The 25,084-nt window shown below is 38.9% G+C and overlaps 1 protein-coding gene across 1 annotated transcript; it reads right to left on the reverse strand.

Annotated features, from left to right (window-relative positions):
• Nucleotides 1-46: 46 nt before the first annotated feature.
• LOC143880300 (V-type proton ATPase subunit E-like) lies at nucleotides 47-25,084 on the reverse strand. Its single transcript, XM_077383168.1, has 6 exons — nucleotides 24,798-25,084; nucleotides 22,931-23,031; nucleotides 18,624-18,780; nucleotides 14,595-14,791; nucleotides 11,177-11,276; nucleotides 47-328 (listed from the first exon to the last, which is right to left on the reverse strand). The coding sequence occupies exons 1-6, from the start codon at nucleotides 24,897-24,899 to the stop codon at nucleotides 293-295; spliced, it is 693 nt and encodes a 230-aa protein (XP_077239283.1). The 5' UTR covers nucleotides 24,900-25,084; the 3' UTR covers nucleotides 47-292.

Raw genomic sequence — 25,084 nt, forward strand, 5'->3', positions numbered from 1 at the left:
ACTTGGCCTTGGAACTAATAAGTTAAATCAGAATTGGTGCTTCCTGTTACCCACAATACACAGCTTATATTATTAGAAAACCATGTTTCTATAAAAAAATTAGAATTGCTGCTTCCTGTTCTCCACAATACACAGCTCATATCAAAGGAAAATAATTGCTTCTCTGAAAAACTAGTCTCCCACTTCAAAATGGGAAAAGGAGAAAGATTCAGAGTTTTTGAAAACAAATCAACCACTAAGAAGAAAATAGCTGATTCTTATTACAGATTAGTGAGGAAGATAATCTGAGGGATCATGCCACCACCCTCCCAAACAGGGCCTTTCGAATCTGCATCAAAGGAAAAATAAAGAACCGTAAGAGAATGATATACTATAAATGGATAATTTTTTTTGAAAGATAATTGAAGATTTTACGTGATAAGTGGGCGTGTAATTCCATGGAAATAGACTCAAAAAAATACAATGGGGCCTACCTCTTCGGATGATCTAAACCATTCATATAGTGGCCCCATAGTAGATAGGTGGTGTCTGAAAAAATCTTCTCCATAGGATGATCCTCTAACCCATGGATTTTCTGAGGTATTTAAACTGTGTTTTTTCTAACTTTCTGAGCATTCCATTTTACACCGAGCATACCATTTTACACTAAATATATCAAAGGGTTAGGATAATCCTATGGAGAATTTTTCGGGTACAGTCTTCCCATGAAATGGACCTACTGATAAACGGTTTAGATCATCTAGATGGGTAAGCCCCACTTTACATATCATATAAAATCTACTGTAAATGAATTATTGAAGTCCCCAAAACCACTGTAACAAGAATCATTATCATATTGTGAGGGAACCTTCTGCCTCTGTTAAATTTTCAAAATTTTCATTTAATGTTACAATTTCCAACGAGTTATGCAATCCATTGGAAAAATTTCAGAGAAAAAAGAGGAGAGCAAAATGGAATTGGGAAATATCAACTTAATCAGCTCCATGTGATATGCTATATAATAAATATTAATACTACAGACATTACAAAAACACAAAATATAAATCAATTCCAGCTTATCTATGAATAAATAAATAAATTATACTACCAAAGGGAAATAAAGAGGAGAGATAATAAAGGGTGCAGCTACCATTCAATTAAATAAATAAAGGTTGAGTCTCTAGCTCAGTTGGTCGCTTTGTCCTACAACCTTGAGCTCAATCCCAGCTTACCAACCAAGAATAAGAGAGGAAAAAAATAACGATCAGGGAGAACTGAAAGTGGGTGTTCTATCATTTTAAAATTACTGTAGGGAAGATTTCTACCATGTGGCAGACACACATTAGGATAAGATCTTAAATTTTCTCTCCACATTTTTTGTGATGAAATGAATTATTGCCTTTCGTCTCCTCACTTATCCATTTTGATTGATGGTAAGGTGCTGGGCTTAGCCAGGGTGATCCTTTGCTCTGTCATTAATACTGGTTGGAAAGGCCTTAATAGATTTTCTTGTTTATAATGAAAAGGAAATATATTTCACATAAAAAAGGCAGAGAAGCATTCCATTTGCATGCTGGGGAAGAAACAAGTTCTCTCTGGGAGTCCTGTGTAGATTGAATCCTAAAATTATGTAAATGTGGTTTGCAATTTCTCATGGTCTTTCTTACCTTTTGATGTTGCATGCATGGACAGGAACAGAAAGAAGCCTTATGGCCGTATTGTTGTTGCATAGTCGCAAAATTCTGATTTTCCAAGAAAATCAGTGAAGTAAAATGGAGGGGTTTCGGGATGATTGAGTTCCTAACTACATTCTTGCTGAATGGAGAAAGGAGAAGAAAAGAAAAAAGGAGATGCAGATGGTTGGGGGACTGGTTATGCTCTTTTTGTGACTACTGTAACTTCAAATGGCGAAGAAGCTACAGACGTTGTCATCAACAGAAAATGAAAACAACCCCAACATTCAGATCCTCACAGGATAGAAGTCACCCAGGACCATCCATGTGTGTGTGTGGGTGTTGTGGGGGGGGGGGATTGGTTTTGCCCTTCCTGTGAATATCTCAATTTTAGGTGGCGGGATAAATGCCGGTGGTGTCAGAAAGGAAAAAACTCCTCAAAAAAGGTGACCTCTGTTAATCCAACAGCTCCACTGACGATTAATAGTGATGAGGGTGATCAATGGCCTGATTCCGGGAAAATCTTTCCTCATACCGAGGGAGGGATCCCAACACTATCTGTTTTGGTAAGAAGTGGAAGTGAGAATGAATACCCTCAAAGCCTGTTTGATAGGGAGGAAAAATGATAAAAATGGGACCGTAGAGGGCTTATGGCGTTGGGCAAAAGGTCTCTGGGACGCCCCATCCCTCCCTTGCCCCTGCAGCCTGGCGACGAACGGAGTTCTCTTTATGTTTGAAACGGAGGAGCAGGCTTCCAAGATCCTATCCAAGGGAGTGGGGGCGTGGGGAATCAATTGCTCTCCCTATCTGCTTGGAGCAAGGATTTTGTCCAGGGTGCAGAAGCTCTCTGGGTTAACTTTTATGGTATTCCTCCACATGTCTTTTTGGTAAGGTTCTGGAGGTGAAGATGGAAGGGAATCACCACTAATGCATGAGCTTTGTATTGGCAAAAATCTTAACCCCCCGATGGTTGCTACCTAGTTCCCTTGTCAATGTCTGGATATTAGACCATTACTATCCCATAGGAATCGAAATTCCTATCTGCTTGGAGCAAGGATTTTGTCCAGGGTGCAGAAGCTCTCTGGGTTAACTTTTATGGTATTCCTCTACATGTCTTTTTGGTAAGGTTCTGGAGGTGAAGATGGAAGGGAATCACCACTAATGCATGAGCTTTGTATTGGCAAGAATCTTAACCCCCCGATGGTTGCTACCTAGTCCTTGTCAATGTCTGGATATTAGACCATTACTATCCCATAGGAATCGAAATTCGAGAGGATGTTGGGACAGCTCCTAGTTTGCCGGTGACACCTGGTGAGTACGGGTCTTCCTCGGAGCTTCAGGCCCGTTGTTCCGGCGACCAATCGGGACCCACTCTGCTAAATTCAAATTTCAATTTCGAATCCAATCAATCAGAATCTTTTGGCAACCTTGTGCAGGGTGCACTTCCCAAGGCTTCCCTGCTCTTGCCTTTCTTAGCGCCTGTTAGATGTGTCTGGGGATCTGTAAACAAGAATTTTGGTCAAATTCGTTCGTTACCTACTAGGCCCAGTTCTAAGAGAAATGACCGTTCTGCCCCCAAAAGACACCGTAGACAGGTGGTCCTTCTCCCCAAACCAAAGACCTCAATTGGGAAATTTTCAAAAGCTAGGAAAACTTTGGTATCTTTCAATCCTTCGATTTCTAGTAAGAACCTTTCTGGATCGAAACTTAAAGCCCAAAAAAGTTTCTCTCAAGGAAGAACTTTCACAAGGAAGCTGAAAACATACTCTGAACCAATCCGAGCTGGGTTGAAGGAGAAACATTTTGGTTGGAGCTCAATTAATCCTTCCCTTCTTTTACCTAGGGTACGTCCTGCCTCTGGGTGAGCGATAAGTGGCCCCTCTAGCCTATGTATAAGATGAAGCTACAGGGTCTGGAATGAGGGGGGAGGGGGGGCAGCTGTCATAGTATCCTAGGTGGGGTCGGGGTTTCCTAGATAACTTTTTGTTTGAAGAGGGATATCGGATAAAAGGTGCCTTAAGCGTGTAGACAAAGGACATTTAATGTGATTTTTTGGGTTTGTGGAAATGGTACTATACTCAATGAATGATTAACAATCGCCATTTGGGGTGGAGGGATAAATTTCCACTAGGTTTAGGATAGTACCACCCAAATAGTCCTTGAATTCTGAGAATAATCTTCATTATATCTCCACTAGCAAGTAAAAGAAAGCTGGAAAGTTCTTTGCCTATTGGGCTTGAAGGTATGATCGTGTCGGCTATATAAATACTTTATTTTGGAGGGAACTGGTCATACGTGTTTAGTGGATCGGAGGACCGGTCATTGGTCTTTGCCTATAACTAGGTTGTGAATCCCATATAAAGGGGCTTGGGGAGTTTGCTGGGCTCCCTTAGGATATTTGGAATTAGACCATCTCTTGAACCACTGCCTTAGCTAGCAATGGAGCAACAAAGTGAAGCGCAGCGTGGCTCATCTTCCCTCCCCTCTTGTTCCGGAGGGCGGAAAAGGAAAACTTTCATGGAAATCTTCGAGTTGGAAAAGATTTTCGGCAGGCTGAAAACAATAGTTTACGATGAGGAGAGGGCTTCTAAGAATGACCCAACCCACAAGGAAATTACGAAAGATCTCCTTAAGAAGCAGTAGAAATTGTTCAAGAAAGAGGCTCGGGATTGTCCTTGGACACTTGTTCGTGTTTCTGGGTCAGACAAGGTAAAGGACACCCACTCGCCGTTGTACAAGCACCCTTTCTACAATTTAATCCTAAACGAGGAGAGGATTTCGAGGAAGCGTCGTTGGGAAGCTAATAAGTTGGTGGGTATTTGACTGGTGGAAGAAAGGATTGCCACTCGGAAGAGCCCTGAATTTTTGGAAATGGAACCGGAGGACCCCATCACAGACATGCCGGACTTTCAAATCCAGCACCTTCTAGGGGAGTTAGAGAAGTGCGCTTCCTAGGCGAGAATATCTCCCTGACGTTCTCAGGAATTTTTGAAAAATAGATTGTTTTGCTTACCCTAAAAAGGTTTTGAAGCACATCAATTTTTTATGGTCTTCTTACGAATAGTTTACAAGGAAGGTAGTGGAAAAGGTTTTTCGGAATGCTACAGAATAGAATTTTTTGGGAGGCTTGGGGTTATTCCCTAAGCCAATTTACGTTGTAACTAGTTTGGGACTCATGGTCCCGCCCTTATGTATATATGGTTGGAATATTAATATAAATTGGTCATCGTTCAAAAAAAAGGCAAAGAAGCAAGAACGGCCAGGCTGGTTACAAAAAGGAGAAAAAAGAACTTGGTCTTTAGGCGGGATTTTAAACAAGTAGGAGCTTGATTGTTACTTGAGTCAAGTAGATTGTTAGAAGAGGTCTATAACTCTAACTCTACCTATGAAACTGATAGAAGAGTGTGGATCCATAACACAAAAGGTATAGCCGGTAAAAATCATTTCACGGGTGATTTGTGAAAGGAAGAAATTCAGGCTATCTAGTAAGATGTGTTTTGTATGGAGGCAACACATCATATTTTCATTCATTCTAAATCAGCACACAGAATTTGGTCCAGCTTATTTACCATTCCAAAAAAATAAAATAAAATGGTCCATCTTATTCAAATAATTTGGCATCACATGGTATCAAACGATATCAAGCTGGTGACCGTTAATGGCGTGATCAAATGATCATTTCGACGAAAAGGATTGAACTCTTTGCCAAATATCTACTAATGCAATCATCCAGGTAATGGAATAAATAGACACATTTGACACTCACACTAGTTGATCAACTCATTACCATTGAGCAATACAATATGCACAGATAATTGGGCAATACCGAGGGACAAGAATTGGGGTCTAGACACATATTTGAGACCCCCACAAGTTGATCAGTTCATTAACACTGAGCAATAAAATATAAACAGATAAGTGTATGCTATAGGAGCAGTAGCAAAGGAGGCTATGGTGAAAGATTGCTTCTATATGAGCAATAGCAGGGTAATTTGGAGGCCGGCATTTAGGAGAAATTTCTTTGATAAGGAAATGGAGATGGCAGTAAGATTGTTGGAGATACAAGGATGCTGTGTAAGGTTATCAGGAGAGGACAAACGAGTTTGTATCTAGAATTCTTCAGGGTTGTTCACCATCAAATCGTTCTACAATAAGCTTGTGTCGATCCGTGGGCCCTCCAGAGTAGCTAAGGTTTGGACCATCCACGCTCCACCCAGAGTTTGCACCCTAGGATGGGTTGCCCTACTTGAGAGGATTCAGACTATGGATTTCTGTGAAAGAGAGAAATGATCATTGTTGATCACTGTGCACTATGCATAGAAGCGGGAGAATCGGTGGATCACATCTTCATACATTGCAGGATGGCAAGGGAGGTGTGGAGTCGCATCTTATACCAGTTTGGGGTGGAAGGTATCCTTCTTGGCTACGATTTGGGTACTTTGGAAGAAGAGGAGTGCTAGTGTCTTAGAAGGACAATCAAAAGAAGCATCTTTCCTCTTTTTTAAAATTTTAGCTTTAACCATTTCTAGGGCGGGGACGCTCCCATCTTTTAGGTTTCTTTCTGCCTCTGACTAATGGAATGGATAGAAACTAGAAAGAAATTTGTAATAGTACATGTGTGCGAGTTGTGTATTTCAAGAATAGGCTTGGATCCAACCAGCTGCACTTATTTTCATTTTTCCTATGAACCAGATTCATCTACTTATAAACGAATCGGTATTGATGTTTTATACTTTTATCACGCTGCCTTTTATGAGATAATTCATAGACCATACATATTGGAATCATATAGCATTGATTGATATTCTCCTTTCTTTCTCTGACATCCCAATCTCTTGATTTTAATTTGATTTTTATTCCGATCATATCTACACACCATATTTTTCTGAGTTGCTAACTCAACGATAGAGTGCTCAGCTCTTAAGTGCGGCTATAATCAGGATTAATAATCATTTCTTGAGACCAAATAAAGTTAGTCAGAGGGTAGGGTGTTTCCATTCATTATTTCCTGAGCTAAGGTTTCGGTGCAAATATTTACTATCTCAATTTCTTCTTTGAAGGTAAGGCTCGACGCTGCTCTTGCTTTTCCTCAAGGGGAGTTTCGTCTGTTTCCTCATCCGAGGAAGGATTGTTGATTTTATTAATATCATTTTATCAGAAGCATATACAGGAATGTACTGGAAATTGAAATTTTATTAATTTATCAAAAGAGATTACATCGGTTATAGTAGTGATGAAACAACTTATCCTGGACATGCTCAGTAATAACAGAGTGGGACTAATAAATTCAGAAACTGACATGGGTGAAGAAAAGGACTCCTGGGATTGATTAACTTTATTTGAACCCCCCCCCCCCCCCCCCCCACCCCCCCGTTTTTTTCTCCAAATGTCGGGTTACCGATCTATTATGTTATGTCGCAGGAACTTCCAACTATGAATAAAAAACTGATTGGAGCAGTTTGATCTATAAAGAACAAATCAAGAAAATGATCCTTAATTTCCCACATATACAATATACAAAATAATACGATCTGGAGCCTAAAAACAATAATGCTTTAGAATAGACATGAGTAATTAAATGGAATAAAGCAGCTCGATAAGAAACTATCCCTGGAGCTAACATAATATAACCCCGACCCATGTAACAATCTACGCCAAGTATGAAGTGTAGAACAATTAGTTCATAAGGACCACCATTGTAAAACCATTCATCCACAGATGCCCCTTCCCATATCGGGTAGCAGTTACGAATAATCCAGCCAAAGTAATAGGATTTAGACCTAAGACGATTCCAAATAGAAAAACTTCTAGAGGGCTGCGATAGCACAACAATGGGAACCACATGGTCAGGGTCTCTTAAAGCTAAATTTTGATGGATCAAGCATAGGTAATCCTGGCCCTGCAGGTATAGGCGGCATACAAAGAGATGAACATGGATCGGTGATTTGGGCATATTCTGGTCCTATTGGAGTTGTGGATGCCAGTGAGGCGGCGGTGCAGGCAGTGTATCAGGGAATTAAATATGAGTCTCAACAAGGTTATTGTGGAAGGGGACTCCCTCAACGTTATTCGATGGCCATATGGTGACAAGCAGTGCCCTTGGCGATTTGCACCGTTTATGGATGAGATATGAGATCGAGTAGGTGCTTCATTGATGGCATCCAGCATGTCAGAAGGTCAGCTAGTAGTGAGGCTGATAGATTGACGACGGCGAGGGCGAGGGTGGTTAGGAGGGACTGGAGTTATATGATCACCTTCCCCTTGAGCATGGGATGATTTATTGTTTCTATTGGGGCTCTTTTTCATTTTTTTCTCTTTCATGTTCTGACCATCTTGGTCCTTTCTTCTTCTTCAATAAAAAATTTCACCATTCAAAAAAAATAAAAAATAAAAAATGCACAGATAATTGGGCAATACCGAGTGACGAGCATGGGGGTCTTTCTGTCGGTGACCTTTTTGCAATTGGAGGTTGATTGCTTGGAGTAATGGAAGATCGGAGAAAACTACAGCAAGGTGAACCCCTCCACTGCTGGATGTCATTAACTTTGATGGGAGTTCAAAGGAAATTTCGGTCAGGTAGACATAGGGGTGTTTAGAGATAACCATGGTGAGATTTTAAAGGTGTTTTCAGGCCTGACCGCAATTAAGGAATCAGATGCAGTACAAAGTAGAGCTCTCAATGGACTTTCACATATTTAATGAAAGCCTAAGCAGAAACTTAGTGGTGGAAACAGATTCATGGAACAGAATTGCTTGGGCGTAGAGGTCATCTCCGGTTTGGAAATCAGCCACGGTCATGACAAATATTTCAGACCTCAGCAAGGACTTAACTCCCTCTTTCTGATGTTATCTTAGAAGCACAAATGACATAGTGGATACATTGGCTAAGGAAGGCGTTGATCAGCACAGGAATTCTTCCTGTTTTGATAATGGGGGTGAACTCACCTTGTGACTGCTGAGCTTTTTGGGATTTGTAAAATCTTTTGACAGCTGGTTAAATAATAAAAGACAAGGTGACTTTGTCTTACTATCAAAATATGGGACTATTAGTAGCCTATTTATATATTGTGTATCCTTTGTTTTGAGGTCACCTCAACCCTGGGAAGCCTCTTCATGACGATAATTTTTTTGTTTTCTATCCAAAGACAAAGGGAAGCAAAAGAAATAAATAACGCACTAGAGACTGCTAGATGTCCAAATCGGAAATACAGAACTGATCAACTAGACCAACTTTGTAAACTCCAACTCAAGCCAAAGCATCCATCTTGACATTAGCCTCACAAATAGAGTGGCAGAAAGTCACCTTGCGACTCTCAATGAATTGAAGGACCAAAAAGTCACCTGGCCCTTGGTAGCTGTTAACAAGAGAGGAGAGGATGGGCCTTATAGAAGGCATTTTGTCTGAGAGGCTTAGCCAAGTCATTTTTCATCTACAATTCGCAAACGATACATTGGTTTTTTTAGGGGACATGGGTTCAAGTAAGGACCCTCCAATGATACGTTGGTGGTTTGAACTGTTTGTGGCTTGAAGGCAACGTCAAGAAGAGTTCCATTGCAGGGTTGAACTGATTTGGAAAGGCAATTTGTATTGGCACACTTATTTGGGTACAAAGTGGATATTTTGCCATTCGATTACCTACAGAAAAAAGTGGATGTTTTGCCATTCTCTTACCTTGGTTCACCTCTAGGGGTGAGTATCCCTACCACGGCATCATGGGGTCTTTTTGTGAAGCATTTAAAGAAGACATTGGCTCCCTGGAAGTAGGGTTATTTACCTTTTATAGGAACAATCACACTCATAAAGGGGGTTCTATCAAACTTGCATACTTACTTTCTCTTCAAAATCCCAGTGTCAGTTGCTAATAAGGTTTGATAAGCTAAAAGGAAGTTCTTGTGGGAAGGAAAAAAGAGAGTAGAATAATGAAAAACATCATCAAGTGGGAAGACATTCGCAAGATTAAGGATTGTGGGGGTCTTGTCCTTGGCAACCCTTTGCCTAAGAATTAATGCTCTCTTAGAGAAGTGGTTGGGAGATTAGGGGAAGAAAAGGAAGCCCTAAGGAGAAAAATATTTTAAGCAACTATGGGAAGGGTAAGGAAGGGTGGGTGTGAAGGGAGTTAGATTGAGGTAAAGGCTCAGATGCATGGTGGTTGGTTAGTGGTGTTAGGGAGTTCATTTCTCTCTGTAGCTATAGGGTGGGGGAAGGGTGTTATGCATTGGGAAGATTTGTGGTTAGGTTCCATCCCATTGTGCAATGCTTATAGCTTCTCTAGAGTCTAGCTGTCTTGGCTGATGACGTGGAGTATGCTTATAGCTTCTCTAGGCTGGTGAGTAAGGTGGGGTTGTGCATGTGTGTGCGTGCGCGCATGTTTCATGTTATTAGGTCATCTTTAGGAGTATATGTCTCTTCTTCGATTGAGGATGTAGGATTTGGGCACCGAATTCTCACGAGGCCTTCTCGATTCTGTCTCATCTAGTGTTTTTCTTTCATTGCCTCACTTTGAGAGATAGTTTATCTTTTTGGGTTCAAGTCATTTCTAGGATGACTACTTCAAAAAATCAACACAATCAAAATGCTAAAGTGGGAGAAGGTTCTTTTTATAAACTAACGTGTTTTGCGTAAGATGGGTGAACAATCTTGTAATTACCTCTTCATCAATTACATGGCAGTCAAAGAAGTATGGTGTGCAATTCTCTTGTGGGTTGGCATATAGTGGGTTTTCCCTCGCTCCTTACTTTTGGAGGAGCGGTATTGTCATCATTTGGGTGATATAGAGCATGGTTCTGTTATCACTTGGGTTGTACGGAAGGATAAGAAATGGACTTCTGAAGATAGAGAACTGCCGATGACAAGTCATTTGTGACAGAAAAGACATTAACTTGAACTGGTTTTTTAGAAAGAAGTGTTGTGGGAGTCCTATAACAATTAACTAGAAGGTGGGAGGTCATTCTTTTGGATGAGGACTAGAGGAAAGAGATAGGTAAAATGTTCTTCTCCCATTCCTCAAGTTTTCAAGCTCAATTTTGATAGATCCTTTTTGGGGAACTCAAGTTTGACTGAGGTTAGAGGTTTTTTTCCATACTGATAAGAGAGAGGTGGTGTTGGCTTTCTGGGTGGAGGGGGAGTCACCCAATGTGATTATGTGAGCTAACCCTAGAAGCTTGGGACTGTGGTGGATCACACACTTCATTTATAGGATCTTAGATTTCTATAGAGGGTAAGATTTTCTCTTTTTGCATATTCCTTGATGAGTGAATGAGGTTACATACACTTCCGCTAAGAATGGTTCAGAAGGGTGTTTTACATGCGGGGACATCTCTGCCCCTGAGGTAACACTATTTGAGTATTTGTTCTGGCATAAGATGCCTTATTCCAGTGTTAAACATCAACAGGTTTCAATAAGTTACATAGCAAGTAATTGTCCGTGCTAATTAGTTTTTTCTTTGGAATAATTGCTAGGCCAAGTATTTAGTCCTATAGGTTCTTTGATGAAAAATATCTTTCTTTCTGTGTTTGAGCATACCTCGGGCAGTTTCTGTCGGAAAACAACATCCAATCTCGCATCCAGTGTGTTCTCACAGACGATCTTTCCATCTTGTGAAGCCAACACGACTCCTCCCGAGCTGTTACGAAAGAAAAATAAGTAAAAAGAGATCACTATTTGGCCATTAAGATAACATATGAAATCTCATTCCGTGTAAAATAACAGCAGTCAGTCACGAACAAAATGAATAAACTCCAGCTGACAAGCCCATCTCCATTTAGGATTCAGTTGTTTTCAGTTCTATAATCATAAAAGTTTTTAGTTGGTTGGGATATTGGCTTTCCCAAACATAATGTTTGGAGTTCTTCATTTAGTGATAAGTAGCAGAGTGATGCAATTCGGATGCCTTGATTTGCAAAGGACATCAGTTTAGATATGACCTTTCTGTCTCTCGCCCACAAATATTTCTGAAAAAATGCAACAAGAGTTCCCAGGGCATAAAATGGATGCTAGGCATCATTTTGAGTATTGATTTTGCAATTTTCCATCATTTTAGATTATTGTTTTGCATTTCAACAGTTCAATGTGATTGGGGATACTTCCATAATTGAAGTCAAAAGGTTTTTTTTTTTAATCTTCAAACATGTACCCTTAGTTTTCTCAAGGTTTGAACCTTTTTGCCCTTTTTCCCTACAAGGAAACTATAAATGGACAGCATCAGGAAATGAGTTTGGAAGCTGGAACAATAAAATAAGCTCTTTTAGGAACTGAAACATCCAGAAATTGTGAAATTTCACCAAATGAGCAATGCCCAGAGTCAAAGATTTGCACAATTGCAGTTTCAGATAGGGAATGCAGAGTAACAAGCAGCAGTAGCAGTACTTGTGAATTTGGTAGTTGATATCATGGTTTAAAATTTCGGCCAGGGACGACACCGAAAGTACATGAATTCGGTGTCGGCCAAGATTTCCGCCGAAATTTCGGCCTTTTTTTCCCAGAAATTTTTTGGGATTTCTGAAATTTCGGCCAAAATTTCGGTTTCCGCCAGTACCAAAACCGACACCGAAACTGAAATTTTAAACCTTGGTTGATACTTGATAGAGGTTCGAGCATTGTAGAAGAGGAACCAACATGAAAGGTCATAGGCACACTAATGGAACAAAAGTAAATCAGTTTATAAGGGTTAAACTATAGTAAAGGATATGAAAGTCACAGGGTATTAACATCGTTTCTGATCTCAATGTATAGACTTGGTTTGTATTACTTTATTATTCACCTCTCAGAGTTTCTAGTCTGGGAGACTTGGTTTGCTGAGTGTCCGAGCTGGCTTCAAAGAGCAAATCGTAACACAAATTCACTGCATACAATTCCAGACTTGGACCTAAAGAAAGTTGGTTCAGTCAATGATCTCAGAGGTCTATCCTCTATAGAATTGCAGAGTTTTTCAACTGAATCAGGTAACTCAAACTTGGAAATGAAAAGCAAAATTCTTAATCTGAGTTTGAAACCATTTTAACCCATGTTACATTGATTCTTCTTCTAAATGGGCGAAGAATATGTGTCGGACACATCTCAGATTCCAATACTTCAGGATTCTTTGAGACACTTTAATGCGGATGAAAATCATAAAGATGGTTCCAATCGTTGGCGTTGAGCAAGTTTTTATATTTTAACTATTATTTTCGTCATTTTATTTGTAGGCTACTTTTTAGCTATGATTTGGCCGACACTTCGAATTTATTGCCGACTCACGTGTCCTGCTGTGTCCGACACGACACCCGTGTCCACACGTGTCGACACTCCTTTGGACACTTTTACTTATATTGCTGGAAGTGTTAGACTTAATGTGGGTGTGTGGACATGTTTTTGTACCGTGTCAGGTGTGACATTATGTTTTTTTATTGAGTATTGTGTTTACCTCATTTAGACAACTTGTACCCATGTCGAAAATGGACACACGATCCATAATCCACAAATCATGATCACATATACTTTCTATTTTAGCCATGTCCCCGTTTCTAAAGTTTGGGGGTTTGCCATGTCCGACACTCCGTGTCCGTGTTGACACGCGACACTCGTGTCCGTGTCCACAAATCATAGCTTTTTAGGCATCAAATCTCATCTGTTTGAAGTACTTTTGGTGTCTTTAGAAAGGTTTTTCGATTACCTATCTAACGAGCCTAAGATCACATGATTTAGATGTGTTTTGAGCAAGTTATGACTGTTTTTAGGAAGGAGTATATGTCAAATACAGGATTACTATTTTTGGTAAGTTGTTATTTTTATTTAGCTTTGCTTTAGATTAGATAAGTGGTTAAGATTACTTTTTACTTTAGGTTATCTTCTAGGGTTTCTTTTCTTATAAATATATCTTATCAAAGCAATGTAAAGAGACTTCTGACTTTTGAATATTGAATAGAATTGAGATTTTCTTTTGTGAGAGCTATTGTGGCTGGGACCTCTTCTTCTCTTCTCCTCTTGGTGGTTTGGAATCATCTCCTCTCATCTCCTCTCCTCTATTATCTTATATTTCTTCAATCAAATCAGCACAAAGAAGGTTAGTAAATCAAGCTCGAAAACCTTTTTTTTAAGATCCATAGCTTAGACCTACCATCAAATCAGAGCCTAAACCCTAGAATTACTTTTCTTTTATCTATTTAAACCTTTACCTATGATATGGACAGCAGTTTCCTACAAGTTCCACATCTATCCAAATTACCAAAACGCCCTTTTGGCCTAAATTGAGCTAATTTGACCCCGTTTTGCTGCTGCCCGTAAAATAATCACGTGTTAATTCAGCCCTAGGTTAATCTTTTAAGTGTTTTCTAGTATTCCATGTTAGCTCTAAATATTTCCTAAACCTTTATCCCATTAGGAGTGTAGGATCTTCCCTATTCTAGGTATTGTCCTGCATCACACTTCTAGATCTCTTTTATCTGTATTTTTTTCTTTTTTTTCTTTTGTGAATACTATTACCACAACTTTACAATTATCACATGTTTTAAGTTTTACTCATCCTAATAATGAGCTTCTTAAATGGAAATAGAACATTATACCACCTTAGCCTGTCATAATTTTCAATTTATTACTTGTTATAATCATATTATTATGTGAAAAAAAATATATTTAAGGATTGATTAAAATATATTGGCTAATCCACGAATCGTTCTTTTTGGGGTTTTCCGAATCCGACAATCAATACCCGTGCCAGATTCCGACACTCTCATCCGTACTGATGCAACTTAGAATTTTAAATTAATGCAAACTATGGAATGCAAAATGATATGAGAAAGCATGGCCTTTATGCATCTAACACAAATAAACTGAAGAATATTGAGTTCTTTTGATAGAAATACAACTTAGGATGTTAATTTCAAGTATCTTCTCTATTAAATTCCAGGAATATTTTTTTCTTTTAATCATTCGTTTACAGAATTTAAGAAGGTTGAGAAGTTACCAGGAAGGACCGTGGGCATCATGATGGCTAGGAGGTGGTGGAAGATACACACGCTCATCAATAGTAACATTAGGGGCATGAACATTTGCTTTCTCTGCATACTCTTTCTTTGCTTCTTCCAAAACAGACTTCACGAGTCCATGATCAGCCTCTCTGCACCTCAACAATACGGATGGCTCTTTCAGACGTAGCAAACTCTGAAAAAATTGCAACAAATGGATTTTGGTAACTAAATCATTAGGTTAAAAATTAACATCAGTAATTAATCAAAGGGAGAAAGAATAAACACAAGTCCTTCAGATTCATTGGTGGTATGACTAGAAGCCACCATGAGAACAATAAAATCAACCTTGCTAAGTTTAACCAAAAAACAAATAATACTCTAAGGAAGCATAATACCTTGCTAAGTTTAAATGGATGTAGAGAAAGTGTGACTCGGACTTGATGTTCAAGAGACTAGAACAATTTGGCAGATATTTAAGCAGAATCCCAAAAACTAGATGATCTCAGACATTTCCAATATCAACGAGTCAATGATACTCATGGATTTTTTTTCAAAAACCACAAAGGAAAAAAAAAAATCAGAACTTCAAGTTTAGCTCCAGTAATGAATTTAAAACCAAACAAAAGAGAAAAAGATATTACATCAAGGGAGAAATGATCAAAGAACTCCAAAGCTAGCCTTCCAATGCCCTCTCTTGCTAAACGGTCCACCTCCGTCAGCTGCCCTCCAAACATAAATAAATTTGACTATACGACCAGCAAATCGATCCATAACTCCACCATCACATCTGCAAATCTCCAAGGGAAGGATGCTCCTGAACTTTACCAACTAATCACAATGAGGGGAGGCCTCCTCAACCATGAGACAATCGAGATCAACTTCCTCTAATAGATAAGTGTCGGTGAGAATAGCATGCACTTCTGCATTAGTAGCGTCCGAGATGCCTAAAGGTCCAGAGAAGGCCCATTTGGTAACTCCATCTGACTTGCACAGAAGGTAGCTCCATCTTTTCTTTTTCTTAGCAATGCAAATCTCTCCCAGGCCTAACCACTGAAAATCTCCCTCAATCTTCTAAAAGACCACGAGATATAACCTTTACTCTTCCCTTTTCGGCCCTGTCCTCGTCCTTTCTGCACCTAAACCTAGCCTACCCCTACCAGAGTCACAAATGTCTCTGATATTTTCAAAATCTCGCGATATATTGCGATTTTTTGATAAAATTACAAAATCACAAAATTTTGCTGAGATTCTGGAAATCCCCGAGATATTTTCATATTTTATTTTTTATAACGAAAATATCCCATCAAACAAATTCAGGGTATTATTTTTTTCTCCTAATTTTGTTCTTAAATCGTGAGAATATTAAGAAAACATCCCGATAAATTCATGATATTATTTTTTTCTGCTAATTTTTTTCTTAAATTTATTATTTTTTTAATATTTTATTTTTCTAGTTTTTCCTTATATAAACTGGAAACAACAAAAAAAATTAACATATCCCGAGATACACCCTTCCTTCCTGAGAAATTCCTGAGACAAATATTTGTTACTATGACCCCTCCCAATAATTTCTCTCTCCTATTTCCTCCAAGCCCTTCTTCGTTGCTTTTCCATTTGTCTCCTTGATTTGCCCCAGTTTTCATAGATTTCTAGTGTTTTTCATACTTCATCAACTTCCAGAAGAATTATGCAAATCTTTCAATTTTTAAACAATAGTAGTAGGAAATTATATAGGTAGGTGAGCATGACAGTTTAGTCTCGATGATAAGTTTCCATTACATCAAGGTTTTTCCACTTGCTGCAAGTATGATGGCAAGAAGAAACCTTATTTTCAGACTAGGGTCTATATATATATATATATATATATAGAGAGAGAGAGAGAGAGAGAGAGAGAAAACGGTTCCTACACATGTGTAGAGAGTTCTCTACACACTAGCTTAAAATACAGTGGGGGCCCACATTGTTTGGGTGATCCAAGCCATCCATTTTAAAGGCCCTCACATAGATAGGGTGTCCACAAAAAATCAGATCCATAGGATCATCCCAACCCTACGATTTGTGGAGGTAAAATGGACATGTATAAACCTTCACAAATTAGTCCATTTTTTGCCTCCACAGTTCGAATGGTTAGGATGATCCTATGGATCTGATTTTTTGTGGACACTCTATCTATGTGAGGGCCTTAAAAATGAATGGTTTGGATCACCCAAATAATGTGGCCCCCACTGTATTTTAAGCTAGTGTGTAGATAACTTATCTACACATATGTGTAGGAACCGTTTTCTCATATATATATATATATATATATATATATATATATATATATATATATATATATATATTGTTGTTGTTGAGCTAGAGCTCAGGCTGAGCTAGAGCTCACAAACCATATATCCAATAGTTGGTTGAGTCATCCAACCCATTAGTTTTATAGGTTATAGTTATGGTTATGGTTTATGGCTATGGTTATGATCTGTGGAGGTTTAAAATGGATGGTTAGAAAATGGGCTTCTATAGATCGGATGGTTAGGATTATGGTGTGGAGGTGGTTTCTTAGGAACATCCTATCTATGTGAGGTCCTATAAAATGAATGGGTTGGATGGCTCAAACAACTATGGGAGAAGTGGTTTGTGAACTCTAGCTCACAGTGAGCTCAAGCTCACGAACCACGCCCCCATACAGGATATATATATATATATATATATATATATATATATATATTGAATGGTATATAGGATTGTTTGGGCTCACATTGAATTGAATGGACAATCGTAACATTTCAATTAAAAAAGAGTCATTTTAGCTTGTCCCTACACAACCAAGATTAGGGTAGGATATCTCGGCTCGCTCGCTCGCTCTCTCTCTCTCTCTCTCTCTCTCTCTCTCTCTCTCTCTCTCTCTCTACATATATATATATATATAGAGGAAAGTGAAGCTACACCGCCGGTGTAGCTAACTTAGCTACACGGTCGGCTTAAAATACAATGGGCCCACATTGTTTTGGTGATCCAAACCATTCATTTGATTGGCCCTCACATAGATAGGGTGTCCACCAAAATCAGCTCCATAGGATCATCCCAACCCTTCAAACTGTGGAGGCAAAAATGGACAAATTTGTGAAGGTTTTTACACGTTCTTTTTTGCCTCCACAAATCGTAGGGTTGGGATGATCCTATGGAGCTGATTTTTGGTGGACACCCTATCTATGTGAGGGCCAATCAAATGAATTCTTTGGATCACCAAAACAATGTGGTCCCATTGTATTTTAAGCCGGCGGTGTAGCTAAGTTAGCTACACCGGCGGTGTAGCTTCACTTTCCTCATATGTATATTGTGGTAAATACTGTTGGAAATTTTGAAAATCTCTTATCCTCACCTCTTCTAGAAATTCAAGAACACGAAATCATCAAGGATGCATTTTCCTCAAATTAAGTAAAATTTTGCACGTTTCTGTGCAAAACCAGTAGTCATTCCTTTTACTTTCCAAGAAGAAGGCAGATCATAGTTTTACTAACTTAGTGAATTAAATCAGTATGACTAAGTTTCCCTACAACTTCGTGGAGACTCAATTCAGTAAAAGTCCTTGAAAAATCAATCAAGAACTCAAAAAACTCATGAGAAAACACAAAGAACCTCAGACTTGAGTTAGACTTGCCCTGAACTAATTGAGTCTCAAGTTCTTTTTTATCTTTTTGGAATGGTTGAGTCTTGTTAAAGTATAAAAGATTAAATGTCGCCTTCTCCAACAGCTTAAGCTTTTGGAGTAACTGGTTGTTTCATATGGTATCAGAGCAAAGGTCCTGAGTTCAAACCTCCTTGATAGCAAAAATCCACATGCAATGGCAAACCCAAAAGAGGGGCCACATGTGCCACGTGTAGGCCAACACGCCACACATGAGGGGGAGTGTTAAAGTATAAAAGATTAAATAACGCCTTCTCCAACAGCTTAAGCTTTTGCAACTGGTTGTTTCACAAGTCTCGAGTTTTTAAAACAACAGTCAAACATATCACTACTAGATAGGTACCTGAACAATCAAGTCCTTGAGAAGCTTTCCATATGCATTTGAATCTCCAGAAACACGCAGAAGCTCCTTTGCAGCAGAATCCTTCATTGTATTAACCAAATCGTCTTGGGCTTGTAATACTTTAAGACGCGAAGCATTTAGCTGCATCGAATACTCACTGCAAAGCAAGAAATTCTGATGATGGAAGAAGAAATGAAAAACCAGAATGACACAAAGCTAACAGAATAGTATAATAAAATCAGTAACACGGCTACAGATTCTAAATACAACTTAAGGTCCACATGAAACCATAAATCTTTTAGCATTAGTCTTCATTAGAAAAATAAAGCAGAATATCAGCAGATGCACCAAATAAAAGGCAAAAAAAAGAAGAAGAAGAAGAAGAAGAAGATCCAAATCTGTAACCAAAACGAAAATAATCTATCTGGTTCGCCAAACACTCATCTCTCTATGACAATAGATTTTGAAAGAAGGATGACTATCACACATCTACAATCTATTATGAAAAGAAATACAAAACCGAAATATTTCAGTTGAAATTCAAACTATGGCGAGTCAATGAAGCATTTTATGAATTACATACCATCTCTTGGAATAGCAAAAACAGTACTCAGTGCCAAGGTTTAAGACTTTGAAACTGGAACCGGATTCAATGAGGTCCATACTCCAAAGTTGACTAAAACTTTCTTGTATTTTCAAGTAGATTGTCGACTCCCAAGCTTTTCGAGTACTCAATCAAGCTTTGTTGTGCTGAAAATGGGAAGAAACAACTTAGCTACCCCTTTATCTTTACCTTGAACTTTGATTTGAGTCCATTCAAATAGCCTAGTTTCTAGAGTACTCAACAAATTTCTAAACACTGCTCAGTATAAGGTTGATCTTATAACTTGTTTTTTAAAATCTCAAATTAAGGTACCAACAGGTGCTAAAAGATCACAGAACCAACAAAAGATATATGATACCATATTCTTATAAAGCATGTATTATTATGCAATGCTATATGTTCAAGTTGCATAATTGTAACTTGTGACCATCCAAGGTACAAGAAAGTCTTTTAGAATTTAAAGAGACACAATATTAAACCTTCCATTCTCATGCCATTAAAAAAAACCATTCCATTCCATAATTTTTATCGCATTTTTATAATGGACGTCATGGATATTGACAATCTCCACTAATCTCCACTAATGGTGAGCCTAATTTTAATTTTGTTGCGTGTCTTACAGGATAGTTTAGTCATTACTTAGAGTATTAGGGGTATTATTGTCATTGTACCATTGTTGGCCTAGATGGGCCTATATATACATCATTTACTCGGAACACCATAGTGGAGACTCACCATATCTCTACTCTTCTTCTTCCTCTCTAACCCTAGCTCATTTCTAACATGGTATCAGAGCTAAAGATCCTAGGGAAGGAATGAAAGAAGAAAAGACATCTCTCATTCACGCCATTTTTTTCTCTCACGCGCAACTCTTGCTATCTCTCATTTTTCATTTTCTGATTTGTCGAAAATCAAAATTCCTAAAATTTCTCTATCTGTGTATGCGGACTCTCACTCTCTCATCCCTTGATTTTTTGCTCTCTCACAACCGCAAATCCCTATCTCATTTTTTTCCAGTGCAAGAAAACCCAAACCTTCCTTTTTAGTAGTTGCTGAAACCTCTAACACTCTTTTCTTTGGCCCATTAGCGCACCAGCGCACCCCTCTTTGTTTCCGTAAATCCCTAAAACATCTCCCTATATTATCTCTCTATTTCTTTCCTTTTTCGACAAATCTCTCCCTTTCCTTAGTTTTATTTTTAGCGCATCTCTCTCCCAATCTCTAGTTATGGCAACCTTGTTGTAGACACCAAAAAAAAAGATCTCTCTCCCTCTCGTATTCTCTTCTCTCTCAAGCCAAAACCACCCTTTTTCCCTTTGCCATACATCTACAAAAGAACAAAATCTCTCTCTCTCTCTCTCTCTCTCTCTCTCTCTCTCTCTCTCTCTCTCTCGGTTTATCCAAATCCTTTTTGGCCATCTATTCCTACCTTTCTTTCTCTTTTGAATCCCTCTTGTAAACACATTTTTGGGTTCTCCTCCACTCACAAATCTCCATTCCAACCATAAATCTTTCCTTTCTTTTTCTTTTAATTCATTTTGGGAAGAAATCTTCTTCCCAAATCCCTTTTTGGCTCTCCACTCAAAACACCCAATCTCAACTTACAATCCCAAATCTCCTTCTGGACCATACTTTCTCACCACCACTATCCCACCCAATCTCACCTCCAAATCTCTGTTTTTTTTCTCTTTTCTATATTGTTTGGCTTCTATGCCTTTGTATTTGTGTCGATCTGCTTCCAAAAAAAAGTGTTTTCTTGTATTGTTCTCTTGTTCTTGTCTTGTTTTCATGTCTTTGTTTTTCTCTTTTTTTTTGTTGGCTTTCATGGCCTTTGGGTTGTTTTTCAAGGCGCACACCAAGTGTTCGATGAAATGTCCAAGTTAGGTGTGGCGCCTTGATTATCTTCGTTTCATTGCAAGTTGAAGGTATTTGACCTTCAACTTGAGAGGGAATGTTCTCATGTAGTTCTTTGTGTCTTTTCTTTCAGGGGAGTGTTGTTATTTCTCTTAATGTTGTCCTCTTTGTTGTCTTCTCTTGAGGGAGAGTGTTAGTGTTGTCATGTTGTTAGTGTTGTCTTCGTATTGTCTTCTCGAGGGAGTGTTGTCTTGTTTTCACGTCTCTTCGTGTTGTCCGGCTTTAGGCCTTTTCTATTCATGTTGTCTTGATATTGTCCTTCTTATCTTGTCATCTTCGGGCTCATGAAGTTTCGCTCGAGGAAGAGTGTTGTTGTGCTTCCTAGTCAGTCTTAATGTCTTCTCGGCTTTATGCCTTATCCTCTCTTTTCCGGGCGATGGTGTCCCCATCGTTGGCCAGCTCCTTTTCAGGCGACGATGTTGATGCCGTCGACCTTGTCTCCAGACGATGGTTTCCTCATCATTGGTTGGTTATCTTCTCCTTCATTTTTCGGGCGATGGCTTCCATATCCATCGTTGGTTGGCTCTCTTATAGGCGACGGTCTTTTTCTGTCGACCTCTTTTTTCCGGGCGATGGTGTCCCATAGTTCGTCGGCTCCTTTTCAGGCGACGATGTTAATGCCGTCGACCTAGTCTCCAGATGATAGTTTCCTCATCGTTGGTTTATTATCCTTTTTTCTCTCTCAAACCCTTCTCTCCAAGCAACGGTTTCCCCGTTGACCTTGTCTCTGATAGTTTCCCCATCAGTTGTTATCATTTCACTTGTCATTGTGCTGCTTCGTCGATGTTTGTTGTGTGGACATTTAGTGTGCCCTTTTTCGCTTGCTAGATCGTAGATGTTCCTGCTATGGCGCCTCCATTGCTCGTGATATGCGGGATCTGTTCGTCGTGCTCTCATTCAGGAGGAGGTCCTGTTTGATCGTTCTCGCTAATGTGCTACTTCAGAGGAGCTGCTCTTTTTTATGGCCATTGATCTCGATGCTATTTACTGTGGCTGTTGTTGTCCTTTTTAATATTAAGCTTTCATTATGTATTCACCACACCAGCTTGAGGAATGTTATACTAAGCTGGATGTGTGTATGGGCTTATTGTACTTTTTTATGTAAGGTCCTTTTGTTCTGCTTTTTAGTTGCTGTTGTAGTCTCCCTTGTAGGAAGCTGGAGTTCCACAGTGTATACAGTCCACCTAGAGAGGGAGTGTTGAGTGTATTAGAGGGTAGTTTAGTCATTACTTAGAGTATTAGGGGCTTTATGTCATTGTACCATTGTTGCCCTAGATGGGCATATATATACATCATTTACATGAGGAGCTCCCTAGTGGAGACTCTCCATATCTCTGCTCCTCTTCTTCTTCCTCTCTAACCCTGGCTCATTTCCAACAAATTTGAAAGGTTAAAATGCTGCCCCAACATTTAATAAAAAAAAATATTCCCCAACACAAAAAGGCACCAAAGAACAGGGAAAGTTCTGAAAAGTATCATTGTAATGGATATTACACAATGAAATAACAGAATTATTCCATGGTACACATGCATTTAAAAGCAATATTCTTAAAATAAAATACGAAAGGAAAGATGATTAAGGTGTTACCATTAAATAGCATACATTGTTTAACGTGAAATAGTGAGTTTTCCATTAATACTTTCATTTTAACTCAATTATCATGGCTCTAAGAAAAAAAAGGTGACTATTATGCCATTACCATTAAAACAACCAATATTTTAAACCATAGTAGATGCTTGCCCAAATACAGGATACTGACTACTGAGGGGAGAAGGTAGCATAACTTACATCTTTTTACGCACTTCCACCTGCTTTTCCTTCCGCTCATACTCTTGTCTAATCTTTCGCTTTTCGGCTTCTACAAGTTGCAATTTCTCAATGTTGAACTCCTGCAGGGTGAAAAAAAATTCTATGAACATAATCACTAACATGCTAGAGGTTTCCCGGTGAGTATTTCCACAAAATCAGAGGTCTCTTAAATGTTGCGCTGCTTCCAAAAACAAAAATTGTTTTCATAAAAAACCTGTAAGATCCTTGCATACAAAATTACAACGTATCTTATCCCACATTAACACTGATTTCTTAAAAAAAAGATAAATTAAATTCCCTAAAGGACAGAATAATGATCATGAAACCATTGAAATGGGAAAAAAAGCTATCAGTAAAATATTGAATAAAAATTAGAAGCAGCAAAGTGTGAAAGTTACACTACAAAAGCAAAGGTTCAAAAGGAAGAATAAAATAAATAAATGGTTTGATTCAACCCCCCCACCATATAGGGCTGGCAACGGGGCGGGTCGGGGCCGGATGTTGGGGTCCCCTACCCCTTCCCCTTTGCAGGGAATTTCCCCCCTCCCCTTCCCCTCTCCTTTGCGGGGATGGTGGGGAATCCCCTTCCCCTCCCCGCGGGGAATATCTAATCCCCTTCCCCTCCCAGCATCCTTCGGGGACAAAATCCCCGCCCCGCCCCACCCTACTCCAACATCACCCCCTCTTTAGTCATTGATACACTGATGATGGGTGTCCCTAATCAACTTGATGCAATTTCAATATATAAAAATGTTATAAACTAACATACTTGTAGACGAAGGAGATATATTTCTTACTCTTCAGAAGATAGCAAAATCCCTTGAAGTACTGACTTGACTCTTGAGTGCCCTCGCAGCAGTGGCACCAACAGGCGTTATAAACCCAAATAGACGCCTGAGCAATGTTCAAAGGCTTGGGAATCACCAAAATGCAAAAAGTGAATTGTGTCCCTAACCTGAGCAATGTTTCTTTCGTGGGAAGGAATTAAGGAAACCCTAAGTCCCTAACCAAAATAAAAATGCAATTTATTATTTTATTATTTTATTTTCGCCACCGATGTTGGCACTACGATTTTTTGATAATGGCATACACTCAGCTTGTCTTTATTATTTCAACATCTGTCAAAAGGTTATTATAGTTCCCAAAATGCTCTCAGAAGCTAATTAAAAGGAAAAGACAAGCTAAGTTTATATTTGGGGAAATCTTGTAGGCGATCCACAGAGTTCTAGTAGTTTTCCTAAAAAAAAACACTTAAAAATATACAAAAAAATGGCATTGATTAACGGGTTGAGCGGGGAGGGGAGGGGCGGGGCGGGGCGGAGAGGGGACAACTACATCCCCTTCCCCTCCCCGCACTGGGGAATTTTTAAATTCCCATTCCCCTTCCCCTATCAAATCGGGGAATCCCCGCCCCAAACTGGGCGGGGCGGGGCGGATCCCCTCTTTTCCGGGTGAAATTGCCAGCCCTACCACCATACCTACTGAAAAAACAAAAATATAACCGAAAACAGAAGTGGGTCTGATAGAATGATTCGAAATGATTAAAAAAAAAAAAAGACAAAGTCAATCTTATAATAACAATAAAAGAAAAGAAAAGGATTTAACAAGAAGGAACGAATCACAGATATCAAATTAAAGAAAAAAAAAAAGGCGAGGCATATTCATCAACAAAATAGAAAAATAAAATAAAATCCAAAATAAACCTTTAAAAATTAAAGCTAACTTTAAAACAAAACACCCATAAAAAAATATATATATATATATATGCATTTTGTTTTAGAAGAACGAAATAAAAGGGAAATATATTTGAATGGATAAAAATAAAAAAGAGGTAAAATTTGGAAACCTCTTCGGCAGAAACAGAGATCTCGTTGGCTTTTTCTTCTGCTTCCTGTCGAATGAATCTGACCATCTGTTGGATCTGCCTCGACACATCTGCATCGTTCATCTTTTTTCGTTCTCCAAAAAAAAAATCAATCTAGGGTTTGGGATTCTGCACAGAGTAAACAAATCCAAACACACCCTTCTTTACTTTTCTTTCTGATACTTATTGATGAGATTTGAGAGAGAGAGAGACAGTGAGAAACCGCACCCAAAACAAATGGATCAATGGTTGAGAAGGAAGAGTGATTG

Source organism: Tasmannia lanceolata, unplaced genomic scaffold (assembly GCF_043159265.1).
Source record: "Tasmannia lanceolata isolate RefF3 unplaced genomic scaffold, GAP_Taslan_0.1 ptg000006l, whole genome shotgun sequence".
In the NCBI taxonomy this organism is placed as follows: domain Eukaryota; kingdom Viridiplantae; phylum Streptophyta; class Magnoliopsida; order Canellales; family Winteraceae; genus Tasmannia; species Tasmannia lanceolata.